This window comes from Pseudopipra pipra, chromosome W (assembly GCF_036250125.1).
Source record: "Pseudopipra pipra isolate bDixPip1 chromosome W, bDixPip1.hap1, whole genome shotgun sequence".
Taxonomy (NCBI): Eukaryota; Metazoa; Chordata; class Aves; order Passeriformes; family Pipridae; genus Pseudopipra; species Pseudopipra pipra.
In genome coordinates, this window is record NC_087580.1 from 41,562,043 (window position 1) to 41,584,192 (window position 22,150).

General features: G+C 55.4%; 2 protein-coding genes and 1 pseudogene across 2 annotated transcripts in view; 1 reads left to right on the forward strand and 2 right to left on the reverse strand.

The window, feature by feature from the left end:
• The window catches only part of LOC135405044 (zinc finger protein 883-like), a 282,116-nt pseudogene that overhangs the window by 58,943 nt on the left and 201,023 nt on the right, over nucleotides 1–22,150 (forward strand).
• Nucleotides 197–3,544, reverse strand: LOC135404718 (uncharacterized). The gene is made up of 9 exons (XM_064639458.1): nucleotides 3,172–3,544; nucleotides 2,615–2,694; nucleotides 2,297–2,422; nucleotides 2,075–2,154; nucleotides 1,837–1,957; nucleotides 1,434–1,523; nucleotides 926–1,030; nucleotides 546–711; nucleotides 197–288 (listed from the first exon to the last, which is right to left on the reverse strand). The coding sequence occupies exons 1-9, from the start codon at nucleotides 3,299–3,301 to the stop codon at nucleotides 197–199; spliced, it is 990 nt and encodes a 329-aa protein (XP_064495528.1). The 5' UTR covers nucleotides 3,302–3,544.
• LOC135404719 (zinc finger protein 271-like) overlaps nucleotides 9,507–22,150 on the reverse strand; it is a 129,678-nt gene continuing 117,034 nt past the window's right edge. The window contains exon 3 of the mRNA XM_064639459.1: nucleotides 9,507–10,452. Within this exon, the coding sequence (XP_064495529.1) occupies nucleotides 9,507–10,452 (946 nt within the window). The remainder of the gene's footprint in view (nucleotides 10,453–22,150) is intronic.

The window sequence follows — 22,150 nt, forward strand, 5'->3', positions numbered from 1 at the left end:
GGCGCTCAGAGAACACAGCGCGGAGGTGGTCACGGCTTCCCAGTGGACTTGGTCTGCTCTGTCCTTTAGCCTGGATTCGACTAAACACCGGGGCAAACACACAAGAGTCAGGAAGGCAGAGCAGCTTTGCCAGCAAGCTCACAAAACCTCCCTGGCATCTGCTGGCAAGGGGGCAGGACAGGAGCAGTCCAGGATTTCAGGAGGGCATCAGGAACAGCTTCTTGCTACAGGCGCTGGAGGGACCAGCCAGGGTGGGGGATCTGCTCTTCCCCACCAGGGAAGACGTGGCTTTGGGACAGGGAAGTCAAGAGGGGCTTTGACTGTGGGGCCCACAAACCAGCAGGCTGCAAGCCCCTGAAAGGAAGGGGAGGAAGGAGAGCAGCAGCAAACAGATCCTGGCCTTGAGCAGAGCACTCAGCCTCTGCAGCAAAGGGGCAGCTGGGAAGCTCTGGGAAGCAGCTGGGAGGGGCAAAGGAGGTCAGGAAGCAGATCTATCAGGAGATAGAGCAGATAAAGCCCAGCACTGCTCTGCCTTTTTTACTTACAGATGAACTCAGCCAGGGCAAAAAGAGCATGGAAAGCTGCACAGCTTGTCTGCTCCTCGGAGAACCGGAAAAGGATGAGACGCCCCAGCAGCTTTCCTAGGAGTGGGAGCTGGATCTCCCCAGAGCAGACAGGTCCAGCAGTGCCTCTTCTGGCGTTGGCATTGGCCTGGATGAGGGAGGCATGAGCAGAAGGGCTGAGGGCACAAAGGTGGTGCCAAAGCCCCCCATCTGAGAGTCTGCCCAGGGCTGGATTCCTGGAGAGACCAGGCTTTTCAGGGCCCTGCATCCCCATCTCTCAGAGCAGCCATGTGGGCAGCAGCCCTGGCATGGAGAGCAGCAGGGAGGGGGCAGGGCCTGGCTGGAGGGGGCCTGGTCCTTACCTGCAGAGTGGAATAGTCGGACAGCACACGGGCCAGCACATCGATCCTTGCCATGGCCCTCTCCCTCACAGCCTCTCTCTCGCATCTGGTGAAGTCCAGCAGCAGCTGGGACAAGAGAAGCAGCGGGTGAGCCCTGGGAGCAGACTCCAACACCAGCAGCACAGCTCCACTGCTGGGCCACGCTCGCCCCATCCCTCAAGGGTTCCTCTCCCCTCCAGCAAAGCCTGCAGTGGGGTGTCTGCCCCTGGATTCCCACCCAGGTCGGGCACACAGGCCCAGAGCCAACCTCATGGCCAAGGAGGAGGGCAGATGCCACCCTCTGCAGCCCCTGTGCTCCACAAGAGCCTGGGGCCTGCCCCGGCTTCCCCACAGGAGGTAGGCACCCTCCCTGCAGGGCACTCTGCCTGTTCAGCACTGCTCTGGGTACCACTCAGCCAGCAGTGGGCAAACCCTCCCCTCCAGGCTGAGGAACAGCCCTGGGACCCCCCCCTTTTTGTTTGTGCCAGACCTCCAAGATGCCCTGCAGCTCCTCGCTGACTCGAGAGGCAGGAAAGCTGAGCACCATTGTCCTCAGCATGCTGTCCATGGAGTTCAGGGTCTGCAAGGAACACAGAGAGCAGTGGCAGTCATTCTGCTGTTCCTCCCAGCCCCAGGAGAGCCATCTGAACCCCCTATGCCACAGGAGGAGGAGGAGGATGCCCACACTTCCCTGGAGAGACATGGGCATAGACAGTCTTAGAGGGCATAGCAGCCTGTGGCACGGGATGCGGCCAGGCCCATGGGAAAAGGACAGAGGCATGAGGGTGGGAAAGACCCTGCCCTGCCTGGGATCCCTGCTCCTGTGGCACCATGGGGTAGCCAGGGAGCAGGTCAGAGGGGCTGGAGGCCCCTGGAGCTTAGCCAGCACTTACCTTGATATAGAGGGCAAGGTCTGCTTTTGGCATTTCCTTCTCTGCAGGCAGCCAGAAGACACTTGAGAAACACGCGCGGAGGAGGCTTTTGGCTTTGCTCTCCAGCACTGTGTCCACCAAGCTGCAGGGAGAGGGCAGGACATGGGTTGCACACGGGTGCTGGGAGCAGCCCCTTGACAACTCGTGCGGGTGGCATCGGACCTCTGGGCCGGGGGGGCCGTGACAGATGGGCAGGTACCTCAATTTCTCCAGAGCCAGCATGGAAAGATGCCGAAGGTCTGTGCACAGCTGGTCCCTTGGCTCTTCTTCCAGCAGCGCCTGCAGAGCACAACCGGGATGGCACCTGGCAGCTGCCAGCACCCAGGGCCTCCAGTCCCTGACCCGCCCAAGCGCTGTCCACACAGGCTGCCTGTGCCAGGGGGCTTTGCTCCCTTCGCCACATTGCCCAGAGTGCCCTCACCTTGATGTTCTCTGCCAGCTGGTACATGTCACAGAACAGATCCAGGCCCTGGGTCAGGCCATGGTTCAAGGCGCTTCTGCACAGCACGGAGATGCTCTGAAGAAATGTGTCCTTGTCTCTCTCCTCCTGCCAGCCGGGGGACAGAGACACAAACACGGATTGTGAGTGGGCGGACACAGCCAGCTGGACTGCAGCACTGGGGGTGCAGTGCCCTGCGGGAGAAGCAGCCCTGCCCTGCCAGCACCCGTCCAGCAGCCTGGCAGCAGAGCCCCTGCCAGCAGACAGCAGCACAGCCGCCCTCCAGCTGGCCACAGTTACCTTGTTGGGGCTGGTGACAAAGGCCAGGATGGAATCAACAGCTTCCTGCTCCTCCTTGTAGATGGGCAACCAGCTGGCATCTAAGGGGGGAAGGAGCAGGGAGAGCTGCAGAGGGTCCAGCGAGAGGAGGGAGCAAAGGATATCTGCCCTCCACCCAGCTCTCTGCCCACTGCCTTGGCACGGCCTTCCCTTGCAGCTCCTGGCTGGAGGGTGCCTGGCAGAGGAGCTGCCATGCCTGGGAAAGCCCCAGTGCCCCGGGCTGAGGAAGGCAATGGCAGACAGGCAGGAAAGGCCCAGGCTCCCACAGCACGGCTGCCTCCTGCCAGCCCAGCTGGCCCTCGCTGCCCACAGCCCAGAGCCCCTCTGCCCTGTCCTTCTTTGGGAGAGGCTGTGCTGGGGCCACGCTCCAGCCCTGAGCAGTCCCAGCTTTCAGGCAACATCATGGCTGACCCTGGGGACCCCCATTGTCAACTGGCCAGGAAAGTGGGATCCCAGTGTGCTGCAGTGTGTGCTGGTGGGCCCCAGCCCTGCCCAGCCCCACAGGGCCCCTCACTCACCGAGCTTCAGGGGCTGCATGGTGGTCACCTCATAGGAGGACGGAAGCTGCAGACCTGGAGAGCGGCTCTCCTGGGAAGAGCTGTCTTCCATCCAGGCCTGCCTGGGGCAGGCGGGGGGTCTCTTCTCCATCCTGTGAATCAAAGAACACAGGGGAGCCTGCCTACGGAGGGCGTCCGAATGGTGGAGTCGAACACCCTCGGGAAAAATGCCGCGGCCAAATCGCCTCAGGCAAAGTGCCTCAGGCAAAAGGCCTCAGCAAAAGGCCTCAGCAAAAGGCCTCAGCCAAAAGGCCAAGGCAAAGTGCCTCAGCCAAAAGGCCAAGGCAAAGTGCCTCAGCCCAAAGGCCAAGGCAAAAAGCCACAGCCAAAAGGCCAAGGCAAAGTGCTACAGCCCAAAGGCCAAGGTAAAGTGCCTCAGCCAAAAGACCTCAGCAAAGTGCCTCAGCCCAAAGGCCTCAGCAAAAGGCCTCAGCCAAAAGGCCTCGGCAAAGTGCCTCAGCCCAAAGGCCAAGGCAAAGTGCCTCAGGCAAAGTGCCTCGACCAAAAGGCCTCAGCCCAAACACCTCAGGCAAAAACGCTTTGGCAAAGCACCTCAGCCAAACTCCGCGTTCCCACGGGGCCACCAGAGGTCGTGGACAAGTTGTGGACTGCAGTCGGGGGCTTCTCGCCAGCACCGCACTCCTCTCCTGTCCGGTCGCCGTCCTGACGGACACTGACCCACCGTGGGCCACAGTCGTGCTGAGCACGCCTGCTGCAGTGGGTGTCACAAAGGGCCCCTCTGTGACACGCTGCCGGCCGCTAGCAATGGGTCCCAGTGCTTGTTGACATGGCACCTGCCCCCAGCAACAGGTCCCAGGGAGCCACCACGCAGGCAGGAACAGGCAGGGTGTCCCTGGGGACACAGGCCTGCCTCAGCCCTTGGCACTCAGCTGCCCTCAGAGTGTCTCCAGGCCCCACTTTGCTCTCGTGTCTCCTTGGGACATCCCAAGGAGCCCCATGTTCAGACAGCCCTGCGTGCCCCCAGGACATCCCTTTCCTGTCTCCACACCACAGAGCCTGGCCTCAGAGCCCTTCAGTCACATTAAATGCATAACATTTGCTCAAGCTTAACTGAAACCATGGCTTTTGTTGCCTCTTCTCTTTCTCCCACTGACCAGCAAGAGCTTTTCCCCACTCAACAGCTCTTCCAGCACCAGGCTGCTCAGGAGCCCTTCCAAGGCCTTCGCCACACCCCAGGTCCCTGCGCGGCACCCTGAGCTGCCCCAGGGGTGGCTGAGTGGCCCTGCCAGGCTGGCAGAGTCTTGAGGGAGGCTTAGGGATGAAGTGGGGAGGATGGCACCCAGGGGGATTCCTTGGATTCACCAAGGAAGGCCTAGACTAAACTACCCCAGGGATCCAGCTGGAAGGGCCAGGCTCCTCAGTATGCTGGGAGCTGTCATCTGCTGGCACAGCCCAGCTGAGCAGCCGCATTGGTCCATCTGAGGGGCCAGGAGCTGTAGTCCTGCTGCTCTTGCCTCAGTTCTGTGTCTCTTCTACAGAATCAGACCAAAGAAGCCCCCAGAAGCCCAAAGGGCCCTGGAACAGCCCCTCTCTGACAGCCCCAGAGGTGCCTGGAGCTGCCAGCCAGCCCAGCTGGCCCTCGCTGCCCACAGCCCAGAGCCCCTCTGCCCTGTCCTTCTTTGGGAGAGGCTGTGCTGGGGCTGCACTCCAGCCCTGAGCAGTCCCAGCTTTCAGGCAACATCATGGCTGACCCCCGTGGGTCAGGAAAAATACACAGCTCAGGGGGGGCAACCCCTACAATAAATAACTCAAGTGGCCGTTGTTTTTCTGCTTTGCTCTATCCCGGAAGTCGCTGCTGCAGCGGGCCCGTGTCTAAAGCTGCTCTTTCCAAGTCTCATAGTTCTGGTATTCGCCTACAAAAAATTGTTGAATTTAAAAAAAGGAAAGATGTGGCAATGCTGTTCATGAAGCCTTCAGCAGTCACCAAGAGTTCTGTTCTGCAGAGATTTCAACTATTTCCTAAATTCCACACTCGTGGCTTCAGGCCATGACTTGCCAGAGCAGTCCCAGAGCTGGCCACTGCCCAGAGCTGCCCTGGGGCAGCTCCAGTGCCCAAGTGGGACAAGTGGCCCAGGGTGTGTGGGAGCCCTTTGGAGCAGGAGCTGGTGGGCAGGAAGGGCCCAGCTGGGGAGGGGCAGGGAATCCCCCCCCTCCAGTCCTGCTGCCCAGGCTGAGGAGGGTCCTCTCCAGCACAGCAGCACATCGTGTGCCCTTGGGGGCTGGGCTGCCAGGGCTGTTCCCAGGAACTGACTGGCCAAGGTGAGGAGTCAGAGACTGAAATGGTTCATGACTGTCCTGGGTTAAAAAGGGTTTTCCCCTGGAGTTGGAAAGTGGTTAACCCCAGCAGGTGGTATTCTTGGTGTTGACCCAATCAGCAGCCCTGCAAAATTAAACATATCACAACAGGCCGGAAAAGAAGAGATTATGTAGCTGAAACAAGAGCAGCAGCCATGGTCTGAGACCACGAGGAGAGAGGGGCCAGGGAGCCCCGCTGGGGGCCAAGACCCCCCAGTCCCCTGGCTGGGGCTGTAGAAACTCGGAACAGTGTTAAACTGGGCTGAGTACTGTGGCCAAGAGCCGAGGGAGTTTTTCTCCACTGTGAGTGGGCAGCAGGAGCGGCGGCAGAGACAGCACCGAACAGAGAGCTGTGGCTGAGAGCCAAGAAGACAGTCAGCAGGAGTGAGGTGGCACAGAGCCAAGCTGAGAGACACAGAGATGCCCAACGGAGAGACAGAGCACCAGGCTCAGCAGAGACTGTTTGGGGTGAGCCTGGCTTTATTTCTCCAAACCCTTTGAGACCCCTCTTGGAAGGAGGGGGTGGGCTTCCACTTGAAGGGAGTCCTGAAATGCTACAGCAACTAGAGAGAGAGAGAGAGAGAAAAGCTGAGAAGCTCAGAGATGTCCTGGAGCTGGACCAGGACAGCCAGGAGGAATGTGGAGGGGGGAAGAGGCCTTCCTCCCCCCTTCGTCATGCTGACAGTTTGAGACGGAGCAAAGGAGCTCTGCTAGAATGCTTGGGGCAAAAACTGAACTGAAAGCCCCAAACGTTCTGACTCAGGAGGAACTTGAATCCCCTGAGGAAGGGAGTGTCAGGGGTGCCCAGTACCCCGTGATATGACTGTAGAGAGGTGAGTCTTGTCCCTGCTTTCGCAGTCCATGGGAGAGAGACATGCAGCTGGAGCTGAAGGGCCGAGGGGTGAGAGAAGACCCCTGTGTTGTAATGGAGAGATTTTCCAGCTACGACAAATCCAACTGCGACTGCTGCCTTTAAGAGGAGAGACACTGCTGCCCTGAAAGTGGAAAGGGTCTTTTCATCTTCCCTTCAGAACTTTTATTGGAGGGAAAGGAGGGATTTGATCTAATGCAAATATATTGCTTTTCCATAGGAGAGATAGTTAGAATTGTGTATATAATGTATTACAGTATTTATTTGTGTAAGTAATAAACTGTAATATAATTCCTTTCCCCCCATACTGAGCTGTGTTTTGTCTGAAAACCCTCTCACACTGAAACAAACTGGGGGGGGGCTTGGACTTGGAAATTGGATTTTTGAGGGTCTCAAACTGCCACAATGATTTATGCATTCTGGGATTGCCAGGGCACTTTTGCAGGCTGGGAAGAGGCAGCTGGACCCATCCCCCCGCCAGTGCTGCTGAAGGTGTCAAGCCCTGAAAAGGCGAGAAGAGACGTGTTTACCAGGCCCCTCACGGGAACTCTGCGCAGGCCCAGCAGACCTTGGAGGCTCAAGGCACGGCCCGGGACACCATCCATGGATATAATAACTCATAACTTCTTGGAGTGTGGGGGCTTCCCTCCCTTACCCCAAACGCATCAAGGCCACCACTTCAACTGACAGACATTGGAGCTGCAACTCCCAAGTTCCATCGCTGGACCCCGTGGGTGGTGACTATAGACATCTTTTCACTCTCATCTCTGCTTTCCCTTACTCTCCCTTACCCTTATCCTGCCTTTCCCATATGCATTTTCCCTAAAGGTTCTCTTTATGCCATATTGCTGAAGATGAGAGATATAGATGATAACACCCAAAATGGCAACATACCTGTTTACCTTTGAAACAAAAGTGTTCTAAAATAAACCCTACATATATATGTTTTCAAACACTGATTATTTAGTTTCATTTCACTCTAATCCACCCCAAGGGATTTATTAATAAGAACCTGGTTACCCCCCCTTTCTGGGGTGGGTGGTAACAGACCCCTTGTAGCAGGATGTTCTACCTGGAAAAGAATCTCATCAGAGAATGCAAGCACTGCCAGCTCTCTGTGGGGAGTTACTGCTGGTGCCAAGGGGTTGGTTTAGTGTTGAATTGTGCCAAACCCAGCCTGGTTCCCCAACCTTCCAACACACATGCTGCTTTTGGAAGCAGAGTTTGACAGATCAGCTGCTCACTGGCCTGGGAATATGTGACTGCTGATCCATCACTGGATAAGCATGAAAGCCCAGGGCCAACTTTCCTAGAGCAGATTCTTCCACAGACTTTGTTGAAGTGTGTGGAGCTTCTGCTGTGAAGCAGGGACAGCTCTTGATGGTCACTGCTTGGGCAGTAAAAGAAAGAGAGAGATCTGCCTTGATTTATTTCTATCAGACCCCGCCGGGCCCTCCCCGCTTCCTGCCGGGATCGGACACCGCCGGCGGCCCCGGCCCTGCCGGGCTCCATCAGCCGGAGGAATTGCTGCCAAGGAGGGGCCGGGGGCTTCCTCTTGGCCTTCGTCTCCCTGGCGCTGGGGCTCGGCTTCTACCTGCGCCAGAAGGTGAGGGGGGTCCCAGGGGGTCGTGTGTCCCCCCAGAGCATCTGTGCCCCCCCGGGGACCCCCCACCCCGCTGTCACCCCCTTTTCTCTCCCCACAGAGCTCCTGAGCCGGCGGTGGCCGCAACCCCTCCCCGGGGCCTCGGGCCCAACCTGGACCTTCCCTGTCCCAGTGAGGATTTTGGGGGAGTCGTGTGTCCCCCCCTCCCCTGCTGTCACTCCTGATCCCAGGAAAGCTTCCCAGTTCTCCCCAGTCCCGGTTATTGGGGGGCAGTGGGGAAGGGGCTTGGGGGAATCCCAAGGGGTGGAGCCGAGTTTGGTGGGAGCAGAACACTCCTCGGGATGGATCGGGAATGGGGACCCCCCTGTGTTCCCCCCTGTCAGCCCGCTCTGGGGGGGCTCTGGGAGGGAACTAAGCCCTCAATAAGGCACCCAGCACACTTTGAAAGGTGCTGGGAACCCCCTAAACCTCCACACAGGCTCTGGAGGACTGCCTAAACATACTCAAAGCCCACCCAGGATCCCACCCAACCCCTTCTCTGGGGGGACTTCTCTGGGCACTGGTGGTGCTGGGAGCCCCCCCGGCTGCAGGTGAGGAGCTCTCGGGTGAGCAGAGGGTGACAAGGGGGAGGTTGGTGGGAAAAGTGGGGGTCAGAGGGGATAAAGGGGTGGTGGGACCCCAAACTGAGCATGAGAGGGCTGGGACCCCAAACTGAGCATGAGAGGGCTGGGGAATTAGAGGGATGATATGGAAGTGGTGAGAGAGGGGGGAAAAAGTAGGGGTTAGGACCCCTAAAGTGATCAAAGGGGGGGCTGGGGATGAGGGGACCATGAAAAGGTGGAAGGAACAGGGAGAAGGGTGGAAAAGGGGAGGTGGTCTGGTGGGTCCAACAGTCCCATGGAGGTCTTTGGGCACAAGGGGGTTGGCAAAAGGGGGCTAGCCCCCCTGACCTCCCAACTTACTGTGGGGTGCTGGGGGCTGCTGGATCCAATCTCAGCCTTGCTTTATGCCAACAGTTGCAGTTTAGAAAAATTACAGAGGTGGGACTGAAACACTTTTTTTTCCCAGTTTTTAATGATGGAAAAACATATTTATTGATAGAAATGAATTATCTAGGGTTCCAAATGGTCAGACGAAAGATCTTCATCAGAATTATTTACTGCACAATAGAAACACTAAAACTACCAGGAGTACAGGATAAGGTAGGACAGTGCTCTACACTAAAGCAATTGTTGAAGCAATTCTACTCAAGCTGGCACAAAAGCAATAATTCTTAATTAGAGATGGATGGAACTCCCCCACACCAACACTGGTGAGGAGATCTCTGCTCTCAACCTCCAGGAGGGACCATAGGCGGTCCCCAGCCAAGGCAGGAATCTCGACACACCCCCCAGGAAGGGTTCTGTTGGAAGAACCTGCCCCTGTGAAAGGGGACTGGCCCTTTGTGGTCAAAAGGGATGGACTGACAGTCACTGGACTCCAGGGGTTGCCTCACCATCAGGGGGTTCATTCAAGGTGGAAGCAGCGACTGTTCTTCCCGCAGTCGGGGACGAGGGCGGAGTTCTGGTTGAAGCCTTTCCCGCAGTCGGTGCAGCGGAAGGGCCTCTCATCCGTGTGTGTCCGCTGGTGCTGGATGACATGTGAGCTGCGTTTAAACCTTTTCCCACACTCCCCACACTTGTAGGGCCTCTCTCCAGTGTGGATGCGCCGGTGTATGACAAGGGTGGAGTTCTGGTTGAAGCCCTTCCCGCAGTAGGTGCAGTGGAAGGCCCACTCCCCTGTGTGTGTCGGCTTGTGCTTCAAGAGATCTGAGCTGGTCTGAAACCCCTTCCCACATTCCAAGCACTTGTAGGGCCGTTCCCCGCTGTGGATGAGATGGTGAGAGCGGAGGCTGGAGCTGGTCCTGAAGCTTTCCCCACACTCAACACACTTGTAGGGTCGTTCCCCGGTGTGAATGCGACGGTGCACATGGAGGCCAGAGCTGTCATTGAAGCTCTTCCCACACTCCCCACACGTGTGGGGCCGTTCCCCAGTGTGCAAGCGCTGGTGGGTGAAGAGGTGGGATTTTCGCATGAAGCTCTTCCCACATTCCCCACATGTGTGGGGCCGTTCCATGGTGTGGATACGCTGGTGTCGGATCAGGTTGGAGCTGTCAGTGAAGCTCTTCCCACATTCCCCACACATGTAGGGCCGTTCCCCAGTGTGGATGCGCTGGTGGATGCAGAGGCTGGAGCTCTGCCTGAAGCTCTTCCCACACTCCCCACATCTGCAAGGCCTTTCCGCACTGTGGATAATCTGGTGCTGGATCAGAGTGGTGTTGCTCCTGAAGCTCTTTCCACATTGACCACACGTGTACGGATGTTCTCCAGTGTGGATGTGCTGGTGGGTGAGGAGGTTGGTGCTCCTCCTAAAGCTCTTCCCACATTCCAAACACCTGAAGGGTTTCTCCCTGCTGGGAGGCTGCTCAGGGATCACCAGCTCAGAGCTCCGCCTCAAGCTCCGGCCGCCTTCCCGGCACAGGTTGGGTCCTTCTTCCTCAGAGCACCCTGGGATGGCTTTGGAGCCCCTCCTGTGGGGGGATCTCCGGCCCTTTCCCTCCCCGCTGCCTTCCTGCGCCGTGGAGCCCTTCAAAACGGCCTCTCCCACCAGGGTCTCACGGGGGGATTTGTCCTCCGGGCTCTCCGTCCTCAGCTCGGGGCCTGGGGCAGGGAGCAAGAAGGACAGGGAGGGGATTTGCCTCCGGCCCACAGGGAAGGCCAAGGACATCCCCCCAACTCCGGCCCCGGCAGGACGGCGGCGCCAGCGGGGTTGTCCTGCAGCCGGGGCCATGCTCGGCTGACAGAGCCAGCACAACACCCGCCCAAAGGGACACTGACTTCCTCCTCACCTGCCTGGGGGGCCCAAGGCATCTTCCTCTTCCTCGCAGCCTCCTCCTCCATCTGTCCAAGCTTTGGGAAGGACAAATCCTGATGGGGGGGAAAACAAGGGCTGAGCGCGTTGGCTTGGGGGTTCCTCCAGCCCAAGTCCATCTCTACAACTCACCGGGCATCCTGTGACCATATAAACCTCCAAAACACCAACATAAAGTCCAGAAAACCCCAAATCATCGAGATTCAGGCAAAAGCCCTTCAGAAATAGTGAGAAGACTCCTGCCCGCAAAAAGTTGACATTCAGCTAAAAAATACTCTAAAATATGAAGATTAGCCCAAAAAAATTCTCCTAAGAGTTCCCCTTCTCTGGTTTCCCCCCTCTGGGGATGCTTGGGGTCCCACTTAGGGATGCTGGGAGTGTTGGGGGTCCCAGGGGTCCCTTCTCCTCTGACTCTCGCCTTCGGGATGCCGCATTCCCAGACATTCCCCCTCTCCAGGTTCTGCACTTTGTTGTCCTAGGGGATCCCAGGGGTCCCCACTGTCCAGACTTCCCCTTTTCCGTGCCCCCCCTCTCCAGGCTCTTGAAGCTCCTCCCTCTCTCCAGCCTCCCCCACACTGCAGGGATCAAGGCATGGGGACACCGAGGCACCCCAACAATCCCACTCCCGCTCTCCCCCCTCCTCTTACCCCCTGTCTCACCCCTTTCCCATCAGACCCCAAAACCCCGGCTCCCCCCAGCTCCCTTTAGGGGTGACCCACCGCCCCTCAAGCTCCCTTTGGGGGTCCCACCCGCTCTTTTCACTTCTCTCTGTACAAAATTGCTTCCTAATATCCAACCTAAACCTCCCCTGGCACAGCTCAAGACCCAGTCCTCTTGTCCTACTGCTGCTTCCTGGCACAACAGCCCCACCCCCACCTGGCTACACCCTCCTGCCAGGGACTTGCAGACAGTCAGGAGGTCTCCCCTGAGCCTCCTCTTCTCCAGCCTCAACACCCCCAGCTCCCTCAGCCTCTCCTCACACCACTTGTGCTCCACTCCCTTCCCCAGCCTCACTGCTCTTCTCTGCACCTGCTCCAGCCCCTCCAGGGCCTTCCTCAACTCAGGGGCCCAGAGCTGGACACAGCACTCCAGGGGTGGCCTCACCAGCGCTCACTCCAGCCCAACAATCACTTCCCTGCTCCTGCTGACACACTCTGCCTCACACAGGACACCATCCATTGGCCCTCTTGGCCACCTGGCCACACTCTCCCTCATCTTCAGCTTCCTGTCCATCCACACTCCCAGCTCCCTTTCTGCCTGCCTGCTCTCCAGACACTCTGGCCCCAGCCCGGGGGGCTGACGGGGCTTCTTGTGGCCAAAGGGCAGGACCCGGCCCTTGGCCTGCTGGAACCTCATCCCCTTGCAATCAGCCCATGGATCCAGCTGGGCCAGGTCCCTCTGCAGAGCCCTCCTGCCTTCCAGCACATCAACACACCCCCAGCTTGGGGTCACCTGCACATTTGCTGATGAAATGCCTGGTTCTGCAGCAGCTGCAGATGCTCAAGGGGCAGCAGGACCAAGTCAGGGGCCTGGGGGGGCCTGGGGGGCTTTGGGGTGCGAGAGGGTCCTGGGGGAGCTGGGGAGGGACTTTGGGGATTGGGGGTACAAACCAGTACAGACCAGGACAGACCAGTACCTCCTCACTGCTCCCCAGATCTCTCCTGGAGCTGGGCCACGTTGTCCTGGGACATCTGAGCCCCCACCACTGCCTTCCCAGTACAGCCCAGTGCCCCCAGTACAGCCCACTGTGTTCCTGTCCCAGGGTGCCGGGTGATCCCTCTTTGGGGGGGAAGTTGGAAGGGATTTGAGGCGGGGCTGGGGGAGATTTCAGGGGATCTAGGGGGGGGGTTGGATAGGAATTTGGGGAGTTTTGGGGTGCTTTGGGTTCATTTAGGGGAGTTAAAAGGGGTCTTGGGAGGTCAAAGGGATCTGTACGGGGAGGGGATTAAAAGGAAAATGGGAGTTGGGAGACATTTGGGGGGGTTAATGATGTCTAGGGGGAAAGAGGAGGGGCAGCACCAAGAGCAGGTGAGTCCTGAGACCCCCCTAGGGTTTTCAAGATCCTCTTGGTGTCCCTAATTCCCCCCTTAAATCCCTGAGACCCCCTTGGAGTCTCCAATGTCCCCAGGGCCTCTCCATGGCCATAATTCCCCCAATTCCACTGTCCCCAAACCCCATCCCTGATGTCCCCAACCTTCCATCTCACCCCAGGAGCCCACCCTGGACCCTCTGACACCAAAAACATTCCCCCTCCCTGCCATGTTCACAGAAAGGCCAAGGGCACCTGGGGACACACTGGGGACAGTCGGGGGGCTTTGGGTGGCACTGGGTGTTTACTGGAGGATATGGGACACACTGCGGGGAACCAGGGGGCACTGGCAGGGACTGGGGGCGAACTGGGGCACACTGGGGGGGCACTGGCAGACAACTGGGGAGTTACTGGGGGATTATCAGGACACACAGGGGGAACACTGTGAGGTTACTGGGCCAAACTGGGGCCAACTGGGTGCTCAGTGGGATACATTGGGTGGTCACTGGGGGGTTACTGGGCCATCCTGAGGGTCACTGGAAGGTTATTGGGATATACTGGGGGCACTGGGATCCCCTTACCCAGATGCAGTATATCTCCCCCCTCCGATTTTGGGGGGCATCCCTAGGACCTCTCCCCTGGGGGCTGAGGGACCCCTCGAACCCACTGCTGGGCTTTAGGGGACTCCACAAAATCCCATCAAAACCCCTGAAATCCTCTCAGAAATCCACCCCAGGACCCACCGAAACGTCCTCAAAGACCCCCCAAATCCCCTAAGAGACCTCACCACCACCACCCCCCCCCGGGCTCCCTAAACCCTCTCAGTGACCTGCAAAACACACCGGGGACCCCCCAAGCCCATTCAGGGATTTCCCCAGTCCGTCTAAGGGAGACTCAAAGTCATCTGGAACCACCTAGAGACCACAAAAACTGCTGCAAACGTCCCCGCAAAACCCACCCAGGACCCCCAAACCCCTCAGAGATCCCCCAAGCCCACCTGTGACCCCCCAGTCTCCTCAGAAACCAAAACTCCCTCAGGGACTCCCAAACCCCTTCAGCGACCTTCAACCTCCCCCCCCCCGAGTCCCCTCAGGACACCGAACCCCCTCAGGGACCCCTCAAAATCTCCTCGGGAACCCCTGAACTCCTCTGCTAAGCCCTCCCGAGCCCTCCAGCCTTTCCACCCCCAGCCGCGCTCCCCGCAGCCCCCGAGGGGATGCCCAGACCCCGCTCCCCCCGCAGACCCCCCCAGCTCACACACCCAAGCGCAGCTTTTTCCGGGGCAGCCGCCCCCGAATCTTCCACGCGCCAAAGATGGCGCCCTTCGCGCGCTGCGGATGGACACACCCCCGCCGCAGCCAATCAGCGCGTGGCCACGCCCCCTGCCCGCCCTCCGCCCCGCCCCCGCCTCGCGCGGGGCACCCCGGGAGATTCCCCAGTCAGTGCCCGGGAACAGCCCCGGCAGCGCAGCCCCCAAGGGCACACGATGGGCTGTGGGCTGGAGAGGACCCTCCTCAGCCTGGGCAGCAGGGCTGCAGGGGGGATTCCCTGACCCTCCCCAGATGGGCCCTTCCTGCCCACCAGCTCCTGCTCCAAAGGGCTCCCACACACCCTGGGCCACTTGTCCCACTTGGGCACTGGAGCTGCCCCAGGGCATCTCTGGGCAGTGGCCAGCTCTGGGACTGCTCTGGCAAGTCATGGCCTGAAGCCACGAGTGTGGAATTTAGGGGACACTTGAAACCTCTGCAGAACAAGACTCTTGATAATTGCAGAAGGCTTCCTGGCCAGCATTGACAGACCTTTGATTTTTTTTTTTTTAATCTCAACAATTTTTCTCCATTTGTTTCCATTGACAACACCTTCTATATATTCTATTAAGCTGATTCTTTCATTGTCTACATGAATAGTTTTGTGCAGCTACTTATCAAAGTAAATATCCCATCAGTGATTCAGTTATGGAAACCTGGCTCAGAGGAAGCTCCTGATTTTTGGGGCACCTTTCATCTCTCTAATTTGGCCTCTTTTGTTCTTCCTCTCCCTATTTTTGTCTTGAAAAAGCTCTCCAGGATCTGTGTGCCTGGGAGTATATTCATCCTCTGAGCTGTGCCCTGTGCCATGGGACAGGGGACAAATGCACCTTCCAGAGAAATCTGCCCCTCCTGCTCACAGAAGCCCTCTGAGTGCCCAGGTGAGATGGTGCCCAGGCTGCTTTGCTGGTGTGGAATGAAAGGGCCAGGCCAGAAAGGCAGAGGAGGGTGATGGAGGAGACAGGGCCATTTGCAGGGGATGTGTGTGAGGCTGGGGAGATGAATGTCCCTGGGCCAGTGAAGGCTGTTCCTGGAGTCACCCCAGAAGTGTCAGGGCTCTGACAGGGCTCCAGAGGGCATCCTCAGTGCCCCTCCACCCTCCACTTTTGGGGGGTCCCACTCCCCTCCCACTCAGTTTGGGGTCCCACCACCCCTTCTGTCCCCTCTGACCCCCCTTTTCCCACTGACCGCCCCCTTCCCACCCCCCACTCACCCGAGAGCTCCTCGCCCGCATCCAGGGGGGCTCCCAGCACCACCAGTGCCCAGAGAAGTCCCCCCAGAGAAGGGGTTGGGTGGGGTCCTGGGTGGGCTTTGAGTATGTTTAGGCAGTCCTGCAGAGCCTGTGTGGAGGTTTAGGGGGTTCCCAGCACCTTTCAAAGTGTACTGGGTGCCTTATTGAGGGGCAGGTGCCCTCCCAGAGCCCCCCCAGAGCAGGCTGACAGGGGGGAACACAGGGGGGTCCCCATTCCCGATCCATCCCGGGGCCTGTTCTGCCCCCCCCAAACTCGGCTACACCCCTTGGGATTCCCCCAAGCCCCTTCCCCACTGCCCCCCAATAACCGGGACTGGGGAGAACTGGGAAGCTTTCCTGGGATCAGGAGTGGCAGCAGGGGAGGGGGGGACACACGACCCCCCCAAAATCCTCACAGGGACAGGAGGGGTCCAGGCTGGGCCCGAGGCCCTGGGGAGGGGCTGCGGCCGCCGCCGGCTCAGGAGCTCTGTGGGGAGAGAAAAGGGGGTGACACCGGGGTGGGGGGTCCCCGGGGGGGCACAGACGCTCTGGGGGGACACACGACCCCCTGGGACCCCCCTCACCTTCTGGCGCAGGTAGAAGCCGAGCCCCAGCGCCAGGGAGACGAAGGCCAAGAGGAAGCCCCCGGCCCCTCCTTGGCAGCAATTCCTCAGGCTGATGGAGCCCGGCAGGGCCGGGGCCGCCGGCGGTGTCCGATCCCGGCAGGAAGCGGGGAGGGCCCCGGGGAGCGGCGGCGGCGGGCGGGGCCCTGGGGGAGCCGCCCCGAGGGGTCCCCGCCGCCCGTGGCACTGAAGGAGCCGCCCCGGGACGGACCCTGGCGGGGGTCGCCAGAGAGGGGGGGCGAGCTCGGAACGGAATCAGCTCCGGAGAATAAACCAAGGAAAACCAAAGGGCCGCGCCGGGGGAGTCTCCGCCGCCCCGGAGCTAAAAGAGCTGCCCCGCGGGACGGGCGAGGAGGGGCGGCGGTGAAACAGTCGCCCGGGGTGTGGCGAGGGAGGCGGGAATGGGATAAAAGAGAGAGAATAGAGAGAGAAATCGCTTTGTCTCCCCCGCCCCAACTCCCTTTTGTATACAGATAAAATCAGGGATCAACATGTGCTTCCCTTCCCCCTTTTCCCAACAGGGGAACTGAAAACAAAAAGGAAAACCATGACAAAGAGAGAGAAATGCCAACATTGGAAAACTATCTTGTCTGAGATAAGGTGTGCTGCCAAAGGAAACGCTGACTCCAGAGGTGCCCTAGGTGGGGCAGAGCCCCCACCCTGCCCACTCACACACTTCAGCTCAACATTGGGGTTTTCCCCTCCCTGGCACTGCCCAGTCCAGCCCCTCCCTGGTCCCCCCATCTCCCTGCCCCTGCCCAGCAGAGCAGCACACTCAGGTCTGGCCCTGCAGCAGGACATGGAGGCCATGGAGCTCAGGGACAGGCCCTCTGGGTCTGCAATGCTCAGCACATCATCAGCTCAGGCAGCTCCTGCAGCCCCAGGGCCAGCCCCGCTCCCCAGCACAGCAGCAGAGAATCGGCCCCGGGCTCCTCAGGCCCCATTTGCCATCTCCAGGGGCACTGGCCACCACCAGCACCAGCTGGAGCAGCCTCAGCCCCTCAACCCCCACAGTGGGACCCTGAGGGCAGCACACGGACTCCAGGGAGAAACCAGCAAGGCAAGGGCCCTCTGGAGAGTCTGCTCCTTGGCCTTCTTCTTGAGAGCCCTGGAGAAGAAGAGCTGAGGCTTCAGGCTGTGCCCGGAGCAAATGGAGCCCCTTGTGTGGTGGAAAGAGTGCAGTGGAGCCCAGCTCATGCCAGCAGTGCCATGGCCACAGGACTGACCCAGCCCAGCCCAGGGACCAAGGCCCAGAGCACTGAGGCCTCAGCCGAGGCCCAGAAGGGGAGGGGGGCAGGAGAAAAAGAGCAGCTCTCAACAGGCCAAATGCTGCTGCTCCCTGGCACTGCTGCTGTGCTGGGACTCTCTTTCCCTGCCCCTCTGCACACAGGCACTGCCCTGCCAGACTCATCAGAGGTCTCAGAAGATTGAACTCAGAGAAAACAAGTCACTGAAGGATCCTTGACTTTGTTTCAATGCATTCCTCATTTACACAGGCTCTGGGTCAAATTCAAGATGTAGACAGTGAACCAGACATGGGATGAATAATCAGTATTCACTGTACACAACTTTATCCCAGGAGAAAAACCACATGAAACCCCTAACCCAGCACCACAAAACCCTGAGCAGGCAGGCTGGAACAAGGAGTCCCATTCTGAATGCTATGGAAGAGAAAACAGGCAGTTTGTGCCTTCAGAAAAGCATCCAGTCATCATTTTCCTCAGGGCATCCTTGAAGCAAAAGATTTCTTAAGAGAGTTGCCAGAGCTTGGCAGCAGGCTGTCCTTCTTAGCTTGGAAAATCTCTGCTGACTTACCTAACAATGGTACAAACCCCCCACATTAATGCTGTCAAACAGCTGCATCTGCAGGATTCATGTTCCAGCCTTACCTAATGCACAGTTATCACACTTCTTTTTAAAATTAAAGGGGAGGAAAAAAAAAAGCAGAGGGTGGGGGGAGACTCCCCACCCCAGTCATCCATCAAGTGTACATCCTGGCCACTGCTCCTAAGGAATTTAATATACGCTAAAGAGATATAAAAAGACAGAAAAAGCTTTCAGAAATAAAAGTGCTTCAGAAGCTAGATTTTAATATTGCCTAGTGGTTTTTTGCCAGATTATAAAGTTGACTGAAATGCCAGGATACTGCATTTTGGAAGCAGCAGCAGCTCACATATTGCCTTGTATTAGTGGCTGAAGTGTATTGCTGATTCCAAAGCTGGACTATCATCATCTGTGGGGGAGAGTAGATAAATAAATAAATAAAAATTGGCATTTCCTACCAACCCTGCTGCCTTGAAGCACTCTTTTCAAATGCGGCCTCCACAGGAAAAAACAAGTTAAGAGCACTTTCTTTTGATTATAGTGCTTTCCCCAGGCAGGAATTTTTATTTCAGTTAGAATCTTTGAACCATTACATTTTCAGTGAGGCATTTTTATATTTACAGTTGACATCTTCATAGAAGAATGAAACTTTTGAGCAACAGCTCTAAAGCATTAAAGTTGCCTGCAGTAAATACTTAAATTATTTTACACTCAAATGGAGCCTGTTGTTTTTAGCTAAAATTTAATAAACCTTAAATCAGTGACCTTTCTTTTACTGAAAGCCTGCCTTTTGGAAAACTGACTTTCCCAAGAAACATATTTGGGTGAATAAATGCCAAACAAAGGGCTATTGAAATCTAAACATTTTCTCCATTTATAGCTTGTGAACATTTAGTTCCTAAATTCCCGACTGCTACCTAATGTACAGAACAGTGGTGCCTTGGTTGAATCACATATCATTGATTTCAGAGTGTCACAGGGATCTCATTGACAGGAATCAATTAGAATCCAAAATCAATCAAATATGTTCATGTACTATCATTCATCGAATTTGAATATCCCCAAATTAATTGTAAGCATGTGAAAGAACCTAGAAATCAATTTTGAAAAGGTACAGAAATAAAAATCAGTCAACTTTGAGAAGATAATAGTGCATCTGAGCATGTTTCATGCCTGCTGGGGTAAGTTAATGGTGAATCACACCTTCCCTTCCCAGCACAGGCTGAGATATATTCTTTTTGGAACATGAAAATACCCAGGGACTGAAGGCAGAGGACACACCAGTCAATGATCCAGCATTATTTTATGAACAGCCTGTTACACACCCAATATCAAACATGCTGACAGGATATTACAAAATGCACAAGTGTGTGACACTCTGAAAAACTGCACATTGTAAGTGAGCCACTGCACTGCATGGAGAAAGAAAGGAGAGAATTCCTGAATCTCTACCAAAAGCAGGAATAGATGTGGCCACTTATCCAAAGAGCTGTTCTTGTTGCTGAGGACTCCTCTCTGAACACATTCACCTGTCATTCTGTCAAGGTAATAAATCCTTCCACTCCTTACAGCACACTCAAAAGCACCCTGCTATTTAATTTCAATGGAAAAATGGCCCAAAGTGTCTAAAACATTTCCTTTTGCTCATGTAAAAGTGCTGGCATTTTGCTTCCTTCCTGATAAGCTAGTGCCAATGGATGTGATTATTCTTTTCTTATTCAAAGCACATCAGTAGTTCCAAAGCACTCTCCATCTTATCAGGTGTCTGAACAGCACAGTTACTGAAAACAGTTTGTCCTGCTCCTCTCTCCTTCTGCCAGGCTATCAGATAAACCCAACTAACTCTCTGTATTTACACACAATCAAACATAAGCTGTGTCTTCAGCACACTGTAGCCTGTTTCTGGCATGTTACAGGTTTGCTGCTTGACATTAGTTGTACCCAAAACAGCAGCAGTGAATTAGCTTAGAACAAAAATATAGTCACTCCATAGCACGTAACACAAAAGGGACACAGGATAGGAAAAAAAAAAGGAGAAACATTTTGTGAAGTAAGAATGATCACTCTCATCTCAGCAGTTTATAGGTATTTATCTGGTGCTACTTGAAAAAGAGCATGGAAGCAGCAGGATTCAAATGCATTCAAAAAAGATCTGACACAGGCCTCAAGAGTAGAAAAATAATTTCTTGTTTTGTTTATTTTATTCTCTTGTCCTCTAGGAACTGTCTCTGATTTGCAAGGGGTGAGAAAGTGAAAGGAAGGAAAAGGTTACAGCATCTGAAAGCGTTTAAATGCCTTTACAGCTTTTGTCAGTAACAAGACTGATTTTCATGATCCAACCTTCATTTGGCACTAAAAGACACCCACAAAAACAAACCAAAAAAACACTCTCCCCCAAACAAGCCTCTCAGCAACTCTCCTTTTCATTCAGTGTCTCAGATACAGAATTTTCAGTGCTGACTACTGAGGAATAACACAAGATCAACTCCTTCAGAAGGGCCACAGCTTTGAAGATTTTGCTTCCTGCACAGCCCTAGGGAATAGGCACAGCATCTCCCTTCCTCCTTCTCAGGATGACAGGATATCCTCGGGATGAGCCCAGTGTTGGAAGAGTTAAACATTAACCTGGCTGTGCCCTGGGCACTCTCAGCTGGCTAAATGAAAAGTTCTGGAAGGCAGGGAGAAATCCTGAGTTGCAGCTCTTTGATTAAGTACAGCCTTCTTTAGAAGCTGAAGCTCCAGCCCCTGAGTGGAGGATCCCTCCCACCACCCCCTCCCACTGACAGTCCCCCTAAGTAATAAAATATCAAACATAAAAAGACAGTGGCATTCATCCTCCACAAAGACAGGACCAAATCCTGCAGCCAATTTGATGACAGAAAAATATTTAAAAGGAAATAAAGAATACACAGAAAATTTCTTGATCCTTAGTTACATTTCCAGTATATGGAGAACTACACAAACTGTCAGTAGCAGAGTGCTCAGAGTACATAAAGGAGTGTGATTTCACCATTTTGTTAAATATTGGTTTTATTAGATTTTTGTGTCTTGTATTTCTTTGAAAATATTCACGTGTGATATTGAAAAAAGTGTTTCTTTCAAAAACAGCTCTAGAAACCAACCCAGAAACAGGGGGAGAGGGGTGAAAGAGCAGCAGTCACACATACAAGAATGGTCTGAATACAGCAAGTCACCTCCTGCCCACTCATCCTGGCACCTGATGGGAAGGAATTTTGGAAATGCTTAGGAACAAGCTAGCACTACATTTTAGATATGACTTTTTCATCTCTACATCTACAGGACTTTAAACTGTTTCATGTCTGTAAGGGGGGTACTTTTGGATTAGATGATCAATGGAGCATAGAGGCGTGAGAAAGAAATCATATTAGGATGTGAAACCAGCTAGAGTATGGTACAATGTAACTTCATGGCACAAGCGAATTGTAAGGTCCATTGTGCTTTTTAGCAAGTCAGCTTGATATCCCCTATTATCAGAGCTGAGTTCTTCCTTGGTTTTGCTACATATTGCAAGATAGATACATCTACCCTTGAAACTCAGTGGTAGAGGTCATACATAGGGGTGAGAAAGATGATGATGGGAGGAAGATTCTGTGGGCAGGGGTCGCTGGCCCCTTGCCCTACAGCAGGGCATGCACAGACTGTTGCCATCAGGTGATGAACAGGTGGGGTTTGGCTGCCACTCAGGCATCACCTTATACTGCTTACTGGCCCTACGTGGTGTAATGTAGAGCTGATGAAATGGGGTGTCAGGACTGCTGGGGTGAGTGATCCTCATCCTGCCATGGAGACTGCGTTTTTCCACCGGGACGCCCGCTAAGCACGGGCACCGACCAGCTGCTGCAGATCCTGACAGCCCTGGCCTGTCTGTGTGGGTAAGCACAGTTTATTGAGAGGAAGCAACTGAGAGAACAAACTTTTTAATATCCTTTTAGTGTTCCTTTAATTCCCCTTTTATGTTTATGGTATTTTTCCTTTAGTTTCCCTCTTTACTAACCAATATCGTGTTATCCATAATAATGTGTTAAGATCCTTTTTTGGTATCCCTTTTCACTAGTTAATACTGTATTAAATGCTGTTTGTAGTATTTGTTTTAATGCCACCCGATAAGGTAGTTAGTTTGTATCCTTTTTTAGTTTTTAATTCCTCTTGCTAAGTTTATTACTATTATTATTATTCTCACTGTAATAAAAGATATTTTGTGTGTT